Here is a 22,507-nt window from a genome sequence, read left to right as displayed (position 1 = left end):
ATCTCCATCATTTCCACCCCCATCACCTCCACCTCCACCATTCCCATCTATCACCTCCATCACCTCCATCACCTCCACCTTCATCACCTCCATCTCCACCATTTCCATCTATCACCTCCATCACCTCCATCTCCATCTCCATCATTTCCACCCCCATCACCTCCATCTCCACCATTTCCATCTATCACCTCCATCACCTCCATCACCTCCAACACCTCCATCTCCATCATTTCCATCTATCACCTCCATCACCTCCACCTCCACCCCCTCCATCTCCACCATTCCCATCTATCACCTCCATCCCCTCCACCTCCACCATTCCCATCTCTCCCCTCCACCACCTCCTCCCCAGGACGAGGTGGAGCTGCAGCAGAGCTCACCCTCTCAGCCCTGCCCCATGGAAACTGCCACCCCACCACATCCTCCAGCTCCTCACCGAGGCGAGAGGCTCCCGACAAAGGGGCTGCACCGCAACAACGGCGCCGGAAGCACCAGAATAGCACCAGAACCCCACACAAAGGGATAGGAGCGAGGAGATGGGGGCCGGCAGCCAGCGGGGACAGGGGGTGCCCCACTCCCTCACTGCTGTGCCCTGGTGATGCCACCTTCGCGCTCGGTGCTCCCCATCCCGCCCTGGGGGATGCTGATGCTCCCATGTAGGGTACCAGCGCCCTTGGGGGTACCGATGCGCAAGGAGGGGGCACCCCGATTCCCACGGGGAACGTGCCCCCTCCAGGTACATGGGGACCACGGGGAAGCCGCTGCTCCTGCATCGGGCTCTTCCCACCGCAGCAGCGTGCTGGAGCCCGCAAGCCCCTTCCTGCCCCCCCCAAGGGCACCTCCTGCCTCTGCAAAGGGAGCGAGCGAGCGCATCCCATCGCTCCCCCTTCCACCAGCACCTCCGGGACATGCTGCAAGCACCCTTAGGTGTCCCAGCACCCGGATGGTGCTGAGCTGCCTCGCACCGCCGGCAGCGGGGAGGGATGCTCTAACCCTGGCGGCAGCATCCCGCCGGCTCCAGAGGTGCTGGAGGGGGGGGTCAGGGAGCCTTGGATAACACACGGGAGGTGGAGCTTCCTCATCCTGCCTCGCCCAGGGTGGATCACGGACCCCAGGTCGGTTTGGGGTGATGGGGCTCAGCTCCTGCCCGTAGGACGGAGCCCTATGGAAAGGGTTAACCCAGGAGCAAGCCTTGCATCCCTATCCCGAAGCGTTGCCCAAGCCATGGAGGCTGCAAGGGGGCGGGATCCAGTGGGGTTATCCCCGGGGCTGCTGGAGATGGGATGCTCGTGGCGCTGGCATCACCCCGCACGCATCGCTGCCTGCACCCAGCACCCGCAGGCACTGCAGCACCCAATGAGCTTCCTCTTGTGTCATGGAAAACCTTCAGCCCAAAGGGCAGGAAACTCCCAGGGGAACCAGAGCATCCGGATGGCCACGGAGGGGATGGGAGCTCTCATAACCCCACTGCGCCGCTTGGGAAGCTCATTGCCCCCCCCCCCCCCCAGGGCCCAATCCTGTCGCTGTGTCGATGGGAGCAGCGCGCGTGACCTGGCTTCACCGGGATTCAATAGCACTGGATCAATGCCCTGACCCTTCCTGCTGTGCCCCACATGTGCCCTTGCGGGGAGACAGCAATGGGGAGAAGAGGGGATGTGCCCTGGGGAAAGCCTTCCCCATCCACAGCACGGGGTTAGGGTGCTTTGGGTGCTGCTGGGGTCTGCTGTGGCTTGGAGGGGTGCGGGATGGGATCAGAGAACCATGGGATGGGTTGGGATGGAGGGAGCTTAAAGCGCATCCGGTTCCAAGCCCAAGCCCTTCCACTGGAGCAGCTTGCTCCAAGCCCCCCCTGTGTCCAGCCTGGCCTTGGGATGGGGCAGCCACAGCTTCTCAGCACCCTCATAGTGAAGAATTCCTTCCTTACATCCAATCTGGATCCCCTCTGGTTCAGCTGGAACCCATCACCCCTCGTCCCATCACTCCCATCCCTGATGGAGCCCATCCCCAGCATCCCTGCATCCCCTTCAGACACTGGAAGCTGCTCTGAGCTCCCCACACAGCCCCAGTGGTGTCAGCCTGGCTCCGGTCGGGGGAGCTGCCCCATGGTGCCGTGCTGTGCCATGGGTGCCCTGCAGCACCCCATCTGCAGCACCCCCCAACCAGGGCACGTTTCCTGTCCTGCTGCCTCTCACCTCCCTTGGTGACTGCAGACGGTGGTGATGGGGATGCTGCAGCCAGCAGGAGGAGGAGGAGGAGGAGGAGGAAGCACCAACAGAGCCTGCTTTGGCCTCAGGTCTCCCATCGGAGCCGGTGCTCGGGGTCATGGTTACACTGGTTTCCCCACACAATCCAGTGCGTTTGCTCCCCAAACACCTTACTGGGAGCTCCTCCTCCCATCTCTGCCCCCCCCCAATCCCCCCAATCCCCTTTGGACGCCCCACGCTGCCCCCATCCCTGCCTCCATCCCTGCCCCATGTGCTCTGCAGAGATTGCGGGAGCCCAGGAAGGGGACGAGCACCGAGCCCCCCATCTCCCCCCCCCTCCTTTATAGGATGTGGGGAGGCAGCTGCCAGGTTGAGGCTTCAAACAAGGCCAGAAGTGACGCAGAAAACCACAGAGGGAGGAAAACAGCCTCTGCCTGCCCGCCCCGGCCCCACTGCAGCACCCCGGGGCCGGCCGTGCCGATGGCATCCCGGAGCCTGCTGCTCCTCCTGGGAATGTGGGGTGAGTGCCGGGGCGATGGGGCTCGGCGGGATGGGGGGTGCCCAGTGAGCACCCAGCCCTTGGGGTGATTTAAAGCACATGGGGACCCCCCGACCCCCTCGGTTTTCCTGCTGTTGGGAATAATCTGGGGGGCTCAGGCTTGTGGGCTCTTATGGGGGTCGCTGGTGATCATTTGGGGGTAAACCCAAAGCATGGGGGGCTCTGGACAGGCAAGGGTCCTAGGGGGGGGGGGCAGGGTGCACCAGTGGGTGCTGGGGGCATCCATCCATCCTTCCGTCCTCATTCCCAGCTCATTCCATCCCCGGCTGAGCCAGGAGATGCTCTCCTATGGCCAAGGACTAACCCAGCATGATCCGAGCTCCCCACTCACTCCCATACACTAGGGTATGGGGACAGGAGGGTCCCCCCAGCTGGGTATGAACAGGGAGCTCCTGGCCACCATCACCAGCTTCTACCCACCAGCAGCAACCTTACATGGGCACAAGGCTGATCTGAGCCCCCAGAACGGCCTTTTCTCCCCCAAAACAACCACTGAGAGGCCGAAAGCTGGGAGCTGCTGCCCCAGGTGGGTAGATCCCACGTGCCCTGGGGCAAGGAGCTGGACTGATGCTCTATCCCCATCTTCCTTGCAGCCATCACCAGCCATGGAGGAGCTGTGCCGAGCACTGGAGGTAAGAGCAGGGATGGGGACCACGCTATGGCTCCGTTAGCATCCCTTTGGGCATGGCTCCATCAGCATCCCTTCAACCATGGCTCTGTTAGCATCCCTTTGTCCATGGCTCCATCAGCATCCCTTTGTCCATGGCTCCGTTAGCATCCCTTTGGGCATGGCTCCATCAGCATCCCTTTGTCCATGGCTCTGTTAGCATCCCTTTGGGCATGGCTCCATCAGCATCCCTTTGTCCATGGCTCCGTTAGCATCCCTTTGGGCATGGCTCCATCAGCATCCCTTTGTCCATGGCTCCGTTAGCATCCCTTTGGGCATGGCTCCATCAGCATCCCTTTGTCCATGGCTCCGTTAGCATCCCTTTGGGCATGGCTCCATCAGCATCCCTTTGTCCATGGCTCCGTTAGCATCCCTTTGGGCATGGCTCCATCAGCATCCCTTTGTCCATGGATCCGTTAGCATCCCTTTGGGCATGGCTCCATCAGCATCCCTTTTGCCATGGATCCGTTAACATCCCTTTGACCACAGCTCCATCAGCATCCCTTCGACCGTGGGTCCATTAGCATCCCTATGACCATGGCTCCATCAGCATCCCTTTGGCCATGGATCCGTTAACATCCCTTTGACCACAGCTCCATCAGCATCCCTTTGACCACAGCTCCATCAGCATCCCTTTGGCCATGGCTCCGTTAGCATCCCTTTGACCATGGCTCCATCAGCATCCCTTTGTCCATGGCTCCATCAGCATCCCTTTAACCATAGCTCCATCAGCATCCCTTTGACCATGGGTCCATCAGGATCCCTTTGACCATGACTCCGTTAGCATCCCTTTGACCACAGCTTTATCAGCATCCCTTTGTCCATGGCTCCATCAGCATCCCTTTGGCCATAGCTCCATCAGCATCCCTTTGACCACAGCTCCATCAGCATCCCTTTGACCATAGCTCCATCAGCATTCCTTTGACCATGGCTCCATCAGCATCCCTTCGACCATGATTCCGTTAGCATCCCTTTGACCACAGCTCCATCAGCATCCCTTTGGCCATGGCTCCATCAGCATCCCTTTGGCCATGGCTCCATCAGCATCCCTTTGACCATGGCTCCATCAGCATCCCTTTGGCCATGGCTCCATCAGCATCCCTTTGACCATGGCTCCATCAGCATCCCTTTGGCCATGGCTCCTTCAGCATCCCTTTGTCCATGGCTCCATCAGCATCCCTTTGACCATGACTCCGTTAGCATCCCTTTGACCACAGCTTCATCAGCATCCCTTCGACCACAGGTCCGTTAGCATCCCTTTGTTCATGGCTCCCTTAGCATCCCTTTGTCCATGGCTCCATCAGCATCCCTTTGTCCATGGCTCCATCAGCATCCCTTTGACCATAGCTCCATCAGCATTCCTTTGACCATAGCTCCATCAGCATCCCTTTGGCCATGGCTCTGTTAGCATCCCTTTGGCCATGGCTCCGTTAGCATCCCTTTGGCCATGGCCTTCCGCAAGAAGCCCTGGTGGGGACATGCCCACGGAAAACACGCTGTGGACGGAAGGAAATCCCCTTCCACCCTTGGCTTCCCCACAGAACCCAGGCTGCGGCTCACGGGCGGCGGGTGCCGCTGCTCCGGGATGCTGGAAGTCAATTGGGACGGCAAATGGAGCCGCGTGTGCCAGGACGTTGTGATTGGAGCCAGTGCTGATGGCATGTGCCGGAGCCTGGGCTGTGGTCCCCCCATCACCGGGCCCCTCCGGCTTGCGCCCAGCACCGGGAAGGAGCCACCCTTGGGTCCGCTGCGGTGCCCGGTGCTGGTGGATGCTCCAATGGGATGCGTTTGGGAGCCGGCAAACTGCACGGAGCACGCGGTCCTCACCTGCAGCGGTGAGTACGGATCCCAGCCCTGCTCACCAACATCCCCATGGGCCTGGCCCCTCTCTTCACCATACAATCATGGGATGGGTTGGGATGAAGGGAGCTTAAAGCTGATCCAGTTCCAACCCCAACCCCTTCCACTGGAGCAGGGTGCTCCGAGCCCCTGTGTCCATCCTGGCCTCGGGATGGGGCAGCCACAGCTTCCTTCCTTACATCCAGTCTGGATCCGCCCTGTTTCAATCCGAACCCATCACCCCTGCTCCTACCCCTCCGTAACCACCTTGTTCTTGCTTCAGAGCCAGCAAAAACCACCCCGGCGCCTCCTCCAGCCACCACACCGGAGCCCACCGGTAAGGCCCCAGCCTTGCTATGATGGAATGGGTTGAAAGAAGCAATGCCCAACCCGGACCCCCTTTGTTGATTGCTTCTCCCCATTAACAGCGTTTGGGGCCAAAAAGTGATGTTTTGGGGGACTTCCTGCTCTATAACACAATGACCCCCCCCCCCCATTCCTCCCAGGGCCCCCCCGGCTGCGCCTGGTGGATGGTGATACCGGTTGCTCGGGCTTCCTGGAGCTGCACAAGGCAGGGATGTGGGGCTCGGTGGCCACGGACCGGAGCATCCCGGTGGCGTTGGCGGCCCGCGTGTGCGGGGCCCTGGGCTGCGGGAGCGCCTTGGAGGGCTCCGTTCCCCCACGGCCGCGGTGGGGCAGCCCCCTACCGGTGCGCTGGGAGGTGATGGAGCCCTGCGGGAGCCTCCGCCTCCTCGAGTGCTTCAACGGGAGCAGCGGCCGGAGGGGAGCGGAGCCCGCGTTCATCCGGTGCTCAGGTGAGGACCATCGGGGCTTGGCTACGGGGGTGCTGGGGTGGGTGCTGGGGTGCTGGGGGCAGCTCCCACCGCGTTCACCCCACACATCGCGTTCCTCTCCTGCATGCGAGGGTAAAACAGGGGTGCCCCCAGGGCAGCTCGAAGTAGGGGGGGTGGCCGCCTAGAAGGGAATGATCCCAAGGTCCTTGCCGACCCGAAGCGTTCCGGGATATCCCTGTGGAGCTGCTTGGGGCTGGCGCCCTGGGAAGGAGAGCCGTGAGGAGGGGGCTGGCTCCCCATCGTGGATTCATGGAATGGGTCGGGATGAAGGGAGCTTCAAGCTCATCCAGCTCCAACCCCAAGCCCTTCCCACTGGGGCAGCTTGCTCCAAGCGCCTGTGGCCTTGAGCACTGCCAGGGATGGGGCAGCCACGGCTTCTCTGGGGCCGCAGCCCCCTCCCAGAGCAGGATTCCTTCCCAAAGCGTTCCCACCATCTGCCCGTGCTCGGAATCCCTCCCGTGGGATTCAGGGATGAGCCGCAGCAGCCGGCAGAGCCACGGGCACAGCTCCCAGCTCCTTCTCCCTGCAGCACAAAGGGGAAGCGGTGATGCCAGGAGCCCATCCCAGGGGATGGAGGCTCACACGCGGGCGGGATTCCAAGCCCTGGCAGCCGGTTCCAACGCCTCCCCATGGATCTGATCCCTCTTCCCCCCCCCCCCCCCCCCTTTCAGACTCCCAACCCAAGGCCCTGCGGAGGCTGGCATCCGGCCCCACACCATGCGAAGGGGACATCGAGGTCTTCCATAGGGACCAGTGGCGGGTGCTGTGCGACAGCAGGACCCTGCGGGCACAGTGGGGCAGGGAGCTGTGCCAGGAGCTGCGCTGTGGGAACCTCTCGTCCAGCACCGAAACGCGGGACCCCCCTCCTTCCACGGGGGTCACTTGTGGGGTCCCCAACCTGCACCTCTGCCCCCTCAGGGACACCCCGAGCTGCTCCAGGATCCGAGTCGTGTGTAAGCCGCTGGGGGATGCTGAGCTCTATGGGGGTTACACTGGGGAGTGGGGGGCAAAGGGGATGGGTCCAACGGGGGCTCAAGCTCCCAGCATCAGCGGCAAGGGTCTCATTCGGTGAACGCTGGTCCTCTCTCCCCAGGCCAGGACTCGAAGCCGCATCCCAGAGGCACGGCCCCGGGTACCATCGTGAGCATCTGCCTGGCCCTGCTGCTCTTCGGCATCCTCTTGGTCCTCTGCGGGCCTCCCGCTTACAGGAGGCTGATGAAGAGAAGTAGGGCACAAGCCCTGGATCCCCTCTTCCTATGCCCTTTGCCGTGCATCCATCCCTGCCTTGCTCCTCCACTGAGGGCCTTCGGGAGATGCTCCGCGCTGATGCCCATTGTCCCTGAGCCTGCCCCACTATGGGGTGGGCACAGAGAAAGGGGATTAAGCACTGAGCACACACAATAGAGCAGACAGGGGGGTTCGGGAAGGGGATTACCAGGAGGAGGAGGTGATTGGGGATGACATATGGGGCCGGCGGGGTAGCGGGGGGGACAGCAGCCGGAGGAGGAAGCGGCATCAGGTCCATGGGGAGCTGCCCATCACATCGCCTGTCCTCTGCCTTCCAGGGTCCAGGAAGAAGCAGCGCCAATGGATCGGCCCCACGGGACTCAACCAGACGGGTGAGGGGGTTGGGGGTGGGTTGGGGCTGATTTGGGGCTGGTTTGGGCTGGTTTGGGGCTGGTTTGGGGCTGATTTGGGCTGATTTGGGGCTGGTTTGGGCTGGTTTGGTGCTGGTCTGGGGCTGATTTGGGGCTGGTTTGGGCTGGTTTGGGGCTGGTCTGGGGCTGATTTGGGGCTGTTTTGGGGCTGGTTTGGTGCTGATTTGGGGCTGGTTTGGGCTGGTCTGGTGCTGGTCTGGGGCTGATTTGGGGCTGGTTTGGGGCTGATTTGGGGCTGGTTTGGGCTGGTTTGGGGCTGATTTGGGGCTGGTTTGGGGCTGATTTGGGGCTGGTTTGGGCTGGTTTGGGCTGATTTGGGGCTGTTTTGGTGCTGATTTGGGGCTGGTTTGGTGCTGATTTGGGCTGGTTTGGGGCTGGTTTGGGGCTGGTTTGGGCTGGTTTGGGCTGGTTTGGGGCTGGTTTGGGCTGGTTTGGGGCTGATTTGGGGCTGGTTTGGGGCTGATTTGGGGCTGGTTTGGGATGGTTTGGGGCTGATTTGGGGATGGTTTGGGGCTGATTTGAGGCTGGTTTGGGCTGATTTGGGCTGATTTGGAGCTGATTTGGAGCTGGTCTGGGGCTGATTTAGGGCTGGTTTGGGCTGATTTGGGGCTGGTTTGGTGCTGGTTTGGGGCTGGTTTGGGGCTGGTCTGGGGCTGATTTGGGGATGGTTTGGGATGGTCTGAGGCTGATTTGGGGCTGGTTTGGAGCTGGCTTGGGGCTGATTTGGGCTGATTTGGGGCTGGTTTGGGGCTGGTTTGGTGCTGGTCTGGGGCTGATTTGGGGCTGGTTTGGGCTGGTTTGGGGCTGATTTGGGGCTGTTTTGGGGCTGGTTTGGTGCTGATTTGGGGCTGGTTTGGGCTGGTCTGGTGCTGGTCTGGGGCTGATTTGGGGCTGGTTTGGGGCTGATTTGGGGCTGGTTTGGGCTGGTTTGGGCTGGTTTGGGGCTGATTTGGGCTGATTTGGGGCTGGTTTGGGCTGGTTTGGTGCTGGTCTGGGGCTGATTTGGGGCTGGTTTGGGCTGGTTTGGGGCTGGTCTGGGGCTGATTTGGGGCTGTTTTGGGGCTGGTTTGGTGCTGATTTGGGGCTGGTTTGGGCTGGTCTGGTGCTGGTCTGGGGCTGTTTTGGGGCTGGTTTGGTGCTGATTTAGGGCTGGTTTGGGGCTGATTTGGGGCTGGTTTGGGCTGGTTTGGGGCTGATTTGGGGCTGGTTTGGGGCTGATTTGGGGCTGGTTTGGGCTGGTTTGGGCTGATTTGGGGCTGGTTTGGGGCTGATTTGGGGCTGGTTTGGGGCTGATTTGGGGCTGGTTTGGGGCTGATTTGGGGCTGGTTTGGGCTGGTTTGGGCTGATTTGGGGCTGGTTTGGGGCTGATTTGGGGCTGGTTTGGGCTGGTTTGGGGCTGATTTGGGGCTGGTCTGGGGCTGATTTGGGGCTGGTTTGGGCTGGTTTGGGCTGATTTGGGGCTGGTTTGGGCTGGTTTGGTGCTGGTCTGGGGCTGATTTGGGGCTGGTTTGGGCTGGTTTGGGGCTGGTCTGGGGCTGATTTGGGGCTGTTTTGGGGCTGGTTTGGTGCTGATTTGGGGCTGGTTTGGGCTGGTCTGGTGCTGGTCTGGGGCTGATTTGGGGCTGGTTTGGGGCTGATTTGGGGCTGGTTTGGGCTGGTTTGGGGCTGATTTGGGGCTGGTTTGGGGCTGATTTGGGGCTGGTTTGGGCTGGTTTGGGCTGATTTGGGGCTGGTTTGGGGCTGATTTGGGGCTGGTTTGGGGCTGATTTGGGCTGGTTTGGGGCTGATTTGGGGCTGGTTTGGGCTGGTTTGGGCTGATTTGGGGCTGGTTTGGGCTGGTTTGGGGCTGATTTGGGGCTGGTCTGGGGCTGATTTGGGGCTGGTTTGGGCTGGTTTGGGCTGATTTGGGGCTGGTTTGGTGCTGATTTGGGGCTGGTTTGGGGCTGGTTTGGGCTGGTTTGGGCTGGTTTGGGGCTGATTTGGGGCTGGTTTGGGGCTGATTTGGGGCTGGTTTGGGGCTGATTTGGGGCTGGTTTGGGATGGTTTGGGGCTGATTTGGGGCTGGTTTGGGGCTGATTTGAGGCTGGTTTGGGCTGATTTGGGCTGATTTGGAGCTGATTTGGAGCTGGTCTGGGGCTGATTTAGGGCTGGTTTGGGCTGATTTGGGGCTGGTTTGGTGCTGGTTTGGGGCTGGTTTGGGGCTGGTCTGGGGCTGATTTGGGGATGGTTTGGGATGGTCTGAGGCTGATTTGGGGCTGGTTTGGAGCTGGCTTGGGGCTGATTTGGGGCTGATTTGGGGCTGGTTTGGGCTGATTTGAGGCTGGTTTGGGATGGTTTGGGGCTGGTTTGGGGCTGGTTTGGGGCTGGTTTGGTGCTGGCTTGGGGCTGATTTGGGGCTGGTTTGGGCTGATTTGAGGCTGGTTTGGGCTGGTTTGGGGCTGGTTTGGGGCTGATTTGGGGCTGGTTGATGGCTGTTTTGGGGCTGGTTTGGTGCTGATTTGGGCTGGTTTGGGGCTGATTTGGGGCTGGTTTGGGCTGATTTGGAGCTGGTTTGGGGCTGGTTTGGGGCTGGTTTGGGCTGGTTTGGGCTGGTTTGGGGCTGGTTTGGGCTGGTTTGGGGCTGATTTGGGGCTGGTTTGGGCTGATTGGGGCTGGTCTGAGGCTGAGTTGGGGCTGGTTTGGGGCTGGCTTGGGCTGATTTAGGGCTGGTTTGAGCTGATTTGGAGCTGGTTTGGTGCTGATTTGTGGCTGGTTTGGGGCCGGTTTGGTGCTGATTTGGGGCCGGTTTGGGGCCGGTTTGGTGCTGATTTGGGGCCGGTTTGGGGCCGGTTTGGTGCTGATTTGGGGCTGGTTTGGACTGATTTCGAGCTGATTTCGGCCTGATTTGGGGCCGGTTTGGTGCTGATTTGGGGCTGATTTGGGGCCAGTGTGGTGCTGATTTGGAGCTGATTTCGGCCTGATTTGGGGCTGGTTTGGGGCCGGTTTGGTGCTGATTTGGGGCCGGTTTGGTGCTGATTTCGGCCTGATTTGGTGCTGATCTGGGGCTGGTTTGGGGCCCGCAGCAGGCAGAGCGCTCCCGTTTCCTGCCTCCACATTGACTCATAGCACGATGCGAACCCGGCCCCGCTCGTGGGTCCTGCTTTGACTCAGCCCCTTCCCCTCCGAGCAGCATCACCTCCCAGGGGCTGCTTCAGCCCCAAATCCCCCCCCCTATTCCCCACTGTTCCCATCTTCTCCTCCAGTTTCCTTCCACCGCAACAGCACCATCACGCAGAGGCCACGGGCAGAGGGGCAGCGGGTGCAGGGGGGGGACAACGACTACGCTCAGCCCCCCAAGAAGAGCCCTCACACCCCGGAGTACCCAGGTGAGGGCAGGAGGATGCTGGCAACGGCTCCTCCGGGCTCCATTCCCAATGGGAACGACCCACCCATGATAGAACCCCTGCATCCATCCATCACCCCACAGCCCTGGAAGGAGCGTTGCGACCTCCCAACCCTTCGGAGAACGCCTCGGACAGTGACTACGACCTGCACTCTGCGTGCAGAGTGTGACCCCAAAGGGTGCTGGGCCCCAGGCCAGCCCTCCCCCTGCTCATGACACTCTGCAAGTGCTCTTTTAGTGGCTTTCCCTGCATTCTTTGGGGGTGGGAGGAGAAAATGAACTTGGATTCCTTCATCAATCCCCCTTTTCCATGGGGGGAAAAGGGGGGATGAAGCACCAGGAGCAACCGGATCAAGCAAGAAGATGGCCCTGCCTGTGGTAGGGGTGGAAGGAGATGATCCTGGAAGGTCTTGCCCAACCCAAACCCCTTCTGTGTGCCCATGCAAGGATGAACGGATGGGAGGTGATGGAGGATGCTGGCACAGGGCGGCCGGAGGAGCTGTGGCTGCCCCATCCCTGGCAGTGCTCAAGGATGCAGGGGCTTGGAGCAAGCTGCTCCAGTGGAAGGGCTTGGGGTTGGAACCGAATGGGCTTTAAGCTCCCTTCATCCCAACCCATTCCATGGCTCCAAGAGATGTCAATGCCCTGCGCTGCTCCCCTCGGAAGGAAGCCTGCGTCCCCAAAGGGATGGGATGAGCTCTGCTCAGCCCAGAGCCAAACCCGCCCCTGCTCCTACCAGCACACGAAGCCATCCTAAACCCAGCTGGGGCTGCTCCCCGGGGCTCAAGCCCCATCTAAGGAGGCTTCCTCTTGCTCTTGAGCTTCTCCCACTGGAGAGTGCGAGGAGAAGGGGGTTTAAGCTCTTTGCATGGGTTCAAGAGGCACATTCATCCCTGCATGAATGGGGCAGCCATGCTTTGCTCCCTGCTGAGCGGCACCACCATCTCCTCCGTGCCTCCAATCCCGGATCCACCACACTCCTCCTCTCAGCCAGGCCAGGCTAAAAGCAGCTTGAGCTGCCCTGTGCCAGGCAGCTTCAGGACAAAGGCCGCGAGCCCCCCATCTGCCTGATCCCGTTGGAGCTGTGAAACAGGGGTGTGAGGAGCAGGGGAATTACTGGCAACAGGTCAGGTGTTTAATAAGCACCAACCACGGCAACAAAATCGGGAATTCTTCTAGGAATTACGTCTTGTTTCCTTCCTTCCAACCCTACCTGTGCTATTCCCAGGCTAGAGAGCTCCTAGTGATGGAGGACAGGTCCAAGGGGAGGCTGCTCCTCTGCTCCGTGATCCCACCTGGATGCTGCATCCAGCCCCGGTGTCCTCAGCATCAGGACATGGAGCTGCTGGAGCGAGTCCAGAGGAGGCCACGAGGATGCTCAGGGGCTGGAGCAGCTCCCATAGGGAGCCAGGTTGGGAACATTGGGGCTGCGTGGAGAGCAGCCTGAAGGGGATGCAGGGATGCTGGGGATGGACTCTTCATCAGGGACTGGAGTGATGGGATGAGGGGCGATGGGTTCAAGCTGAAACAGGTCCCTTAGGAAAGATGGGAGCAAGGAAGAGGAGTTTGAAGCTGATCCTGAACGAGCCTGAAAGGTTTCAGTGATGAAAGCGAGAGGAAGCTGCTCTGAGGATGCCCATGGGAACCAGGATCAGGATCAATGCAAGCGTGAGGCTGGTGCTGGCGCCGGAAGCAAGCACCCCACACACAGTTCATCGAGTTTTATTACTGCCATTAACCAGAGCTATGGAATGGCTTCCATCAAACCTCGTCCTAGGCCATTAGTAACAATTCCTGATAAATAACTTACAGGGAGACAGGCAGGAGCTGGAGGATAAAGTGCTGAGCAAAGCAATCCCATTCCCATTCCCATCCCGCATCGGTGCTCCTTCCGTTAGTGTTACCTGAGAAGGGGGATGTAAGGAAGGCTGGAGCCTGGGGCACCTCAGTAACAACTCTGCTCTCCCCATGGGAGAGGTTGGGATATGGGAAGCACCAATTCCCGACTCCCAGATGCAAAGCAGCGATGCCCCAGGTCACTGTGCCAGCCTGGTTTACATCAAAACCATGGAGAAGATCCATGCAGTGAGCCCTGGGAAGGGACTGGAGGCTCCAAACCCTTGGTGGGACAGGGAACAGTGGCAGAGCGAAGAGGTTTGTGCTTCCCAGTGAGCTGGGATCACTGGGGCCCATCCAAACTGGGAATTGCCTCTGCTTTGGAGCACACCAGGACTCACCACACAGGCAGAGGCGGAGCGGAAGTTATCCCAATCCAAGGATAACACCTGGATAGATCCCAAGGCCTGGCTCATCCAGGGAGCTGTTTCTCCCTGCTGCAACCTGTTGGGAATGCCCTGCAAGCCAGGCTGGCTCTGCCTCTCGCTTCCAGGCGCATCCCAGGACTGCTTTGGGGCCCCAAAGCGGTGGATGTGGGGCAAGCAGCGGGTGGTTTTGTGCCAGGAATACTGTCCAAGATTCCCAAAGTGTCCTTTGAGCACTCGTGGAAAGGTTTAGGATTAGGATATGACATCTGAGACCCATAGAGCACACAACTCTTGCACACTCATGCTCTCTTGCACACACGGAGGGGGTCTGGCTCTTGGAGCTGCCATCACCTCCCATCGAGTACCTCAGGGTCTACCTGGATTTCACATCAAAACCTGGATGAATCCACCTGGGATTGGCCACTCCAGCCCCTCAGATGAGCACAAACCTCAGGAGATGTGGCCCATGGGGACAGCATCAAAATGCCTGACCCCCGGTGCTGCTGCCCGTGTAATGCTTCTGCCCCAATGGGTTGAAGAGCATCACTCTTCCTCCTCACTCCCCAAAACAGAGGAGGGGACTGCAGCAGATGTCCCACATTCCAGGAGCCAGGAGTCCCACGTTTAGTAGCCAGGCCAAGCAGGGCGCTGGGGATTGGGAGGTGGGGGGAATCCAAAGGGTGGAGGTGCTCCAGGAGGATAAGGAGGTTGGGGGGGGATTGGGAAGTTCGGGAGAGGAGGCTGGGTTGGGTACGGACACTGGGGCCTCGCTGCTCCAGGCGGGAAGAAGGGAGGGTATCCGGGTCTGGGGGGGGGTGGAAGAGGAGGGGGATGAGAGCCAGGAAAAGGGGGGGGCTGAGGTGGGCCCCTGGATGGAGACCAGGAATAACCCGGGGCTGGAGCAGAGCCTCCTGAGGGGGGTTTGGGATAGCCGGCTTCAGCAGCTGGGGCTGGAGGAGGTTTATAGGGAAAGGTGGGCTGGGCTGGAGCAGCGTTCCCCATGGCGACTGGGGAGCCAGAGAAGGGAGCAGGGGGCAGAGCTCCATGCGCTGTGGGCCCAGCTGGCACACTTGGGGCTGGGCTGTAGGGCAGGGGGAAGGAAGGAGCTGCTGAAGGCTTTGGGGTTTCTGTGGGCACAGGTCCATGAGGAGCTGGTTGCTCCTGAGGCTCCTGCGGCGTTCCCGACTTCCTCAGGATCTCCTGGAGCTTGTCCACCCTCACCCGGCGCAAGTGGGACAGCTTCCTCATGCTGGAAAACTGCTCCAGGAAGGTGTCCAGGGGCACGGCGCCCTCCAGGAACTTCTCAGCCATTTGCTGGAAGAGAAGCCAGGATCAGTGCTTCAGCCCCAGACCCAGCTCAGGATTTAGGGGGACACACAGGAGACACCAAGGACTGTAGGGACAGGCCAAGGGGTGAGGGGTTTGAAGTGAAACAGGGCAGATTTAGGCTGGATTTAAGGAAGTTCTTCCCTGGGAGGGTGCTGAGGCGCTGGCACAGGGTGCCCAGAGAAGCTGTGGCTGCCCCATCCCTGGCAGTGCTCAAGATGGGGCTTGGAGCAAGCTGCTCCAGTGGAAGGGGTCCCAGCCCATGGCAGGGGGTCGGGACTGGATGAGCTTTAAGGTCCCTTCCAACCCAAGCCATTCCATGCTAAGACCATCACCCCCCACACCACCAAACAGAGGGCAATCCAGTTCCTTTAGGAGCACGAACACCAAAGCACAAAGAGATAATCCTCGATTCAAGGCCTTAAGCTTGGGATTGTAACTACAACTGGGAGGACTTCATCGCTTGCCTTGCTCAAGGATTTAAACCTTAAGCTCACCTCAGACTCCTCTTCAATCTTCTGGCTTTCCACCTGCAGGAGATCCAGCAAGGTCTGGGGATGCAGTGCTGCAGAGAACTTCTCTGGGGGGAGAAGGAACAAGGAGAGCAGCAGAGCACATCAGACACAAAAGGAAAGGAAACCAGCAGCACCCAACCCTGCTGCGCTCCGCCAGGAGCCAATTCCTGCCTTGGGAAGTGGTGGTGCAAGGAGAAAAGGAGAGGAAAAGGTTCTGGGCACTGCTGCACCAGGAGGGGGGTTTGCTGGGTGATCTGCTCAACTGGATCTGACTGGGAAATGGGAGAAAAGAGATCTTATAGGCAGCCCAATGTGCCACCACCCCCAACAGCTCAGCATGGCCAAGGGAGGGAGAAGCAGACGGGAAGGCTCTTGCTCTAAGTGCAGCCCTTGTGCCTCTATCGGCCAGCAGAGGTTGGCAACCACTCACCCAGCTTTGCCTTTTGCTCCTGGCACCTCTGAGCCAGCTTCTGCAGCTCCTCGTACTTGCTGCCCAGCTCCGTGCGCCCCGTCTCCAGCGGCGCCTGGAACTTGAGGTTCTGCTCAGCCAAGCTCCTGTTGGCAGCCAGGGACATTTCCCTTTCCAGCTGCAGCTCCTGGACCTGGGCAAGGAGATGGGGAACTCATGGAAGCAGGGAACCAACCAGGCTGGAAGAGACCTTGAAGAGCATCACGTTGCCCCAGCACTACCAAGGCCACCATAACCCATGGCAATGAAGCCTTCTCTATGGGGTTTGTGAACACGTGCAGGGACGGTGCCCTGGGCAGCCTGTTCCAATGCCTGAGCACCCTCTGGGGCAGGAATTGTTCCTCTGCTCCATCTAAACCTGCCCTGGGGCAGCTTGAGGCCGTTTCCTCTTGTCCCATCCCTTGTTCCTTGGGAGCAGAGCCCAGCCCCTCCTGGCTCCATCCTCCTCTCAGGCACTTGGAGGCAGCCATCAGGTCCCCCCTGAGCCTTCTCTTCTCCACACTGAACCGCCCAGCTCCCTCAGCCCTTCCCCATCACACTTGGGCTCCAGGCCCTGCTCCAGCTCCGTTCCCTTCTCTGGCCCCGCTCCAGCACCTCAAGGTCTCTCTTGCAGTGAGGGCCCCAGAGCTGAGCACAGGATTCAGGGTGCAGCCTCACCCCCCCCCTCCATCCACACGCACCTCCTGGGACTCCAGCGCCAGGCGCTCGATCTCCTCCGTGTTCTCCTGCAGCTCCTGGAGCTCCTGCACCGTCCGGGTCCTCAGGGTCTCCATCCTGCCCGCAGGAGCTGCACCCTCCCCTGCCACAGGGAGGAAGCCCAATAACACCGAGGTTTCCTAAAGCCACCTGCAAACAGGCACTAATCCTATCAGGGATTGAAGCAGCTTTGTTAAACTGCTTCAAGCGGCCGCATCCTCCTGCACCAATCCTGGGCCTCAGCTCCCATCTCATTTGCCTGCTGTTGCCCTTTCCGGATAGAGGGTGCCATTGCTCCCCTCGGAAAAGGCATTATTCATCCATGGGGAACGGGATCCAACACTTGGGACTTGAAAAATGGGTGAAACGTTACTAAAATCAGGGAATAAAACCGGTTTCCTGCACTATCCATGACTTATTCCTCCACTCTCCATCAAGTAATCGGGGCTGCCCAACACTATTAAGCAAATAGCAATGTTCAAAGCACAGTTTAGAAGAGGTGGGATGGGATAATGTGGGAATACACGAAAACCAAGGGAGAGACACAACAGTGAGAGGGGAAAGGGAGCTACAATGGGAATCCCAGTGCTGTCCTCATCACCTGAGGTTCTGCCTTCCCGTGGGTGAAGCAGCCCAATGCTGAGCCAGCCTCTGCGCCTACCATGGAACGACAAGGGAAGGCTCAGGGTTACCAAACGTCCTCACCCAAGATCCAGCCAAACTTGTCTGTGGAATTACCACGTGGAAGAGAGGGAAGCTGCTGCTACGGACACAAGGGGGTGACTTCATCCCTCTGCCAACAGAAATCGACTTATGGGGTGGCTTTTGTTATTAATGAGGCTCAAGGAGGGAAAAGGGAGAAACAGGGGTGAAGGGAACGTTCAGCCCCTGCTGCTGTGCAGGTGTAGAGGGCATGGATCATAGAATCATTGAGTGGTTTGGGTTGGAAGGGAGCTTAAAGCTCATCCAGCTCCAACCACAACCCCTTCCACTGGAGCAGCTTGCTCCAAGCCCCTGTATCCTTGAGCACTGCCAGGGATGGGGCAGCCACAGCTTCTCTGGGCACCCTGTGCCAGCGCCTCAGCACCCTCCCAGGGAAGAGCTTCTGCCTAAGAGCTCATCTCAGTCTCCCCTCGGGCAGGTTCAAGCCATTCCCCTTGGCCTGTCCCTACATCCCTTGTCCCAAGCCCCTCTCCAGGTTTCCTGCAGCCCCTTCAGGCACTGGAGCTGCTCTCAGGTCTCCCCTTCAGGAGCCTTCTCTTGTCCAGGCTGCCCCAGCCCAGCTCTCTCAGCCTGGCTCCAGAGCAGAGCTGCTCCAGCCCTATCTCCATGCCCTCCTCTGGCTCCCTCCATCAGCTCCACGTCCCTCTGGTGCTGTTCCCGCAGCGCTGGATCAGGGCCGCAGTGGGGGGGTTCCCCCCCCGGAGCACACCAGCAGGGCTCAGCCCCCTCCCTGCGCGGTCAATGGGCAGCAGCCGAGCGAGGCTCCCCCGTCACGGATCTCACCGGTTTCCGCAGCGAGCCGGTGCCACCACCGGGACACAGCGGGGCCCGCTCCGCATAGGCCGCGCCCGGCCCGGCCCAGGCTGTGCGCCTACGGCACCGGGAAGGCCTCGGCCTAGGGGACGGCGCTTCCGCCGCTCCCGGTGCAAGGCGCGGTCGGAACCGACTGCAGTGCCCCACCGGAACGGCTGCGAGCGTTGGACCGGGTGGAGGGAGCCCCGTTACCGGCACTCACCGCAGCCTCACCGGACACCCCCCCCCCCTCTGTCCTCACAGCGCTTCCGGGTTCCGGTGCCGGGGTGGGCGGTACCACTGTGAGGGGGGGACGGGGGGGAGGAGGCGGGTGGTACAGCCCGGCGCCGCCATCTTGGAGCGCTCCCGGAGGGGAGGGATGGGGGGGGTTGTGGCCTTGTGGAGGGGTTTATTAATGGTAATTAAGACAGTAGTGATTAATTAATGATGTTTTAGGTGATGAATACTCTGTATGGGCCTGCTGGAGGGGCTTTCCTGAAGGGGAGACCTGAGAGCAGCTCCAGTGCCTGAAGGGCCTGCAGGAAACCTGGAGAGGGGCTTGGGACAAGGGATGTAGGGACAGGCCAAGGGGAATGGCTTGAACCTGTCAGAGGGGAGACTGAGATGAGCTCTTAGGCAGAAGCTCTTCCCTGGGAGGGTGCTGAGGCACTGGCACAGGGTGCCCAGAGAAGCTGTGGCTGCCCCATCCCTGGCAGTGCTCAAGGGCAGGTTGGACACAGGGGCTTGGAGCAAGCTGCTCCAGTGGAAGGGGTTGGGGTTGGACAGTGGGATTGAGTGCGCCCTCAGCAAGTTTGCCGATGACACCAAGCTGTGTGGTTCGGTTGATACCCTGGAGGGAAGGAATGCCATCCAGAGGGACCTCGACACGCTTGTGAGCTGGGCTGATGCCAACCTCATGGAGTTTAACCATGACAAGTGCAAGGTCCTACAACTGGGTCGGAGCAATCCCAGGCACAGCTACAGGTTGGGCAGAGAAGAGATTCAGAGCAGCCCAAGGAGAAGGACTTGGGGGTGTTGGTTGATGAGAAAATGAACATGAGCCGGCTTCAGTGTGCGCTCACAGCCCAGAAACCAACCGTGTCCTGGGCTGCATCCAAAGCAGCGTGACCAGCAGGTCCAAGGAGGTGATCCTGCCCCTCTGCTCTGCTCTCGTGAGACCTCACCTGGAGCATTGTGTGCAGTTCTGGGGTCCTCAACATAAAAAGGACATGGAACTGTTGGAACAAGTCCAGAGGAGGCCACGAGGATGCTCAGGGGCTGGAGCAGCTCCCGTGTGAAGACAGGCTGAGAAAGTTGGGGCTGTTCAGCCTGGAGAAGAGAAGGCTGCGGGGAGACCTCAGAGCAGCTTCCAGTGTCTGAAGGGGGCCTATAGGGATGCTGGGGAGGGACTCTTCATTAGGGACTGCAGTGACAGGACAAGGGGTAACGGGTTCAAACTTAAACAGGGGAAGTTTAGATTGGATCTAAGGAAGAAATTCTTTCCTATGAGGGTGCTGAGGCACTGGAATGGGTTGCCCAGGGAGGTTGTGACTGCTCCGCCCCTGGCAGTGCTCAAGGCCAGGTTGGACAGAGCCTTGGGTGAGATGGTTTAGTGTGAGGTGTCCCTGCCCATGGCAGGGGGTTGGAACTGGATGAGCTTAAGGTCCTTTCCAACCCTGTTCTATGATTCTATGTATCTTAAAGCAGAAAGTTGTCAAGCTTGCAGATGTTGTTACTCTGGCTGTCTTCTGTTCCTTTTCTTTCTATGGATCCCGTTTAACCAAGAACGTCTTCAATGTTAAGTTATGACTCTTACCTACTACAATTCTGCTTCACCAAGCACAACGGCTGCTTAAGCAAGCAGGCACCGCGTTAACCCCTTATTCCCAGGTACCAGGAGCTCTTCCTCGTGTGAAACAGGAACATCCCCGAGCAGATGAGACCCAGGAAGCTCCAATCCCTTCACCCTCTTCTGTCCCAGCGGTGCTTCTGCATCCCCACAGACATTCCCTCTATTCCAATGGAGCAGGTTGGAAAAGACCTTTCGGATCCTCCCTGAGCAGGCCTGGGAGTTGCCTTAGGAGGAAGGGAAGCTCGGTGCTGAGGTGAGGAACACGAAGGGCACTGCTGAGGGCTGGGCAAGGTCCTCCAGCAGAGCTGCGATCCAGGTGCGTATCCGCTCGTCCCGGCTGGAGACAGACCCTGTGTTGAGGGAGTTATGTGGATCCCGATAGGAAACCTGGCCTTTAATCACTGGGGCTGATAACCAGGTCAAAGCCCGGTGTTAGTGCGCCAAGGGACGTGGCTTTCCAAAGGGAGATGGAGATTTCCATGTGGAATTGTTGCCGTGGCCCTAGAAGGACATTGAGTTAACAGCTTCCGCTCAGCTCTAAGGGCTGAGTAGAGGATGCACTACGTTCTGCTCCGATTTACTCCTTGCAAAGAAGGAAGCCTTGGGTGAAATGATGCAGTGTGACCCAGTGGGCACATCCCAAGTGCCAAGTGGGTGCTTTCTGGTTAACTCTGGAGCCCTCTGTGCCTTACATCTGTTAGGCAGCATCTTTGATGACGTTACCGCCGCTCCTCAGGACACATCCCACGCTTACTGTGAGGCTGAAAGGTGCAGAAGTCAATATCCAATACACACCAAGAGCAAGAGTGACTGAGAATGGGTAAATACCCAGCTTACAGCAAGCAGGAGCTGAGCTGAGGATCCACAGAGCACTCGCCTGGGGGTAAAGACACCAGAAAGGAGCAAAATGCTTGCAGAAGGGAGCAAAATGATGCAGAAAGGAGTAAAATGCTTGCAGAAAGGAGTAAAAGGCCTGCAGAAAGGAGTAAAATGCTTGCAGAAAGGAGTAAAATGCTTGCAGAAAGGAGCAAAATGATGCAGAAAGGAGCAAAATGCTTGTAGAATGGAGCAAAATGATGCAGAAAGGAGCAAAATGCTTGCAGAATGGAGCAAAATGCTTGCAGAAAGGAGCAAAATGATGCAGAAAGGAGCAAAATGCTTGCAGAAGGGAGCAAAATGATGCAGAAAGGAGCAAAATGATGCAGAAAGGAGTAAAACGCTTGCAGAAGGGAGCAAAATGATGCAGAAAGGAGTAAAACGCTTGCAGAAGGGAGCAAAAGGCCTGCAGAAAGGAGCAAAATGATGCAGAAAGGAGTAGAATGCTTGCAGAAAGGAGCAAAATGCTTGCAGAAAGGAGCAAAATGCTTGCAGAAAGGAGCAAAATGCTTGCAGAAAGGAGCAAAATGATGCAGAAAGGAGCAAAATGCTTGTAGAATGGACCCAAATGATGCAGAAAGGAGCAAAATGCTTGCAGAATGGAGCAAAATGCTTGCAGAAAGGAGCAAAATGATGCAGAAAGGAGCAAAATGCTTGCAGAAAGGAGCAAAATGCTTGCAGAAAGAAGCAAAATGCTTGCAGAAAGGAGCAAAATGCTTGCAGAATGGAGCAAAATGCTTGCAGAAAGGAGCAAAATGCTTGCAGAAAGGAGCAAAATGATGCAGAAAGGAGCAAAATGCTTGCAGAATGGAGCAAAATGATGCAGAAAGGAGCAAAATGCTTGCAGAATGGAGCAAAATGCTTGCAGAAAGGAGCAAAATGATGCAGAAAGGAGTAAAATGCTTGCAGAAAGGAGCAAAATGATGCAGAAAGGAGCAAAATGCTTGCAGAAAGGAGCAAAATGATGCAGAAAGGAGTAAAATGATTGCAGAAAGGAGCAAAATGCTTGCAGAAAGAAGCAAAATGCTTGCAGAAAGGTGCATTTGGCTCCAGAACTGGCTTCTGAAGCAGCTCAGGGCAGTCGGGAGCCTTCCTATGCCAAGGAAAGGAAGCTGGAAGCTGGCAAGTGAGTGCAATGGAAACTTTGTGGGGTTATCAGTGCAGGAGCTCGTTGGCACTGGTGTTTGCAGGTGATGTTTGCAGCTCCTTGGGGTCCCAAGAGGAGGGTGGCAGCGTCGAGAGTGGGAAGCGAGTGAGCACACAGGCAGGGAAAGGTTAAACCAACAAAGCCTCACGTGCGGAGCTGATGGCAGCTTTCCCCCCTGGCGTTGTTATCAAAGGCCAAGTTCATTTGTGGCTTTGGTGGAACGTTCCTTCGGAGCCCAGGGGTCAAATGGAACTTGGAGAGTTTCCCAACTGAAGGAAGAACGCGTTGATGGGGATGGTCTGGTTTCTCTCTTAATGTGATGCTGGTTGGTTTCAAGCCGATGTTGTGGGTGTTCCTCAACGGGATTCAGAGGTGGAAGAGCCTGTGGCAGAATCCCACCCTTCTGGAGCTGGTCTGAGAGCACCATGTCCACAGGAGGCCATGGAGATGCGGCGAGGGCTGGAGCAGCTCTGCTCTGGAGCCAGGCTGAGAGAGCTGGGCTGGGGCAGCCTGGACAAGAGAAGGCTCCTGAAGGGGAGACCTGAGAGCAGCTCCAGTGCCTGAAGGGGCTGCAGGAAACCTGGAGAGGGGCTTGGGACAAGGGATGTAGGGACAGGCCAAGGGGAATGGCTTGAACCTGCCCGAGGGGAGACTGAGCTGAGCTCTTAGGCAGAAGCTCTTCCC

General features: G+C 58.8%; 2 protein-coding genes across 2 annotated transcripts; one reads left to right on the top strand and one right to left on the bottom strand.

Annotated features, from left to right (window-relative positions):
• The first annotated feature begins 2,665 nt into the window (after window positions 1-2,665).
• Window positions 2,666-11,376, top strand: CD5 (CD5 molecule). The gene is made up of 10 exons (XM_061479249.1): window positions 2,666-2,724; window positions 3,357-3,395; window positions 4,972-5,265; window positions 5,553-5,606; window positions 5,776-6,084; window positions 6,795-7,076; window positions 7,217-7,348; window positions 7,689-7,742; window positions 11,024-11,146; window positions 11,248-11,376. The coding sequence occupies exons 1-10, from the start codon at window positions 2,685-2,687 to the stop codon at window positions 11,331-11,333; spliced, it is 1,413 nt and encodes a 470-aa protein (XP_061335233.1). The 5' UTR covers window positions 2,666-2,684; the 3' UTR covers window positions 11,334-11,376.
• Window positions 11,377-14,037: 2,661 nt separating this feature from the next.
• On the bottom strand, window positions 14,038-16,553 carry VPS37C (VPS37C subunit of ESCRT-I). Its single transcript, XM_061479248.1, has 4 exons — window positions 16,418-16,553; window positions 15,699-15,870; window positions 15,251-15,333; window positions 14,038-14,741 (listed from the first exon to the last, which is right to left on the bottom strand). The coding sequence occupies exons 1-4, from the start codon at window positions 16,508-16,510 to the stop codon at window positions 14,052-14,054; spliced, it is 1,038 nt and encodes a 345-aa protein (XP_061335232.1). The 5' UTR covers window positions 16,511-16,553; the 3' UTR covers window positions 14,038-14,051.
• Window positions 16,554-22,507: the final 5,954 nt, after the last annotated feature.

Source organism: Pezoporus flaviventris, unplaced genomic scaffold (genome assembly GCF_033815535.1).
Source record: "Pezoporus flaviventris isolate CSIRO_AGI_PZ_B2104156 unplaced genomic scaffold, CSIRO_AGI_Pfla_v1 ptg000145l, whole genome shotgun sequence".
Lineage (NCBI taxonomy): Eukaryota > Metazoa > Chordata > Aves > Psittaciformes > Psittacidae > Pezoporus > Pezoporus flaviventris.
This window is presented reverse-complemented; position numbering and strand designations above follow the sequence as displayed.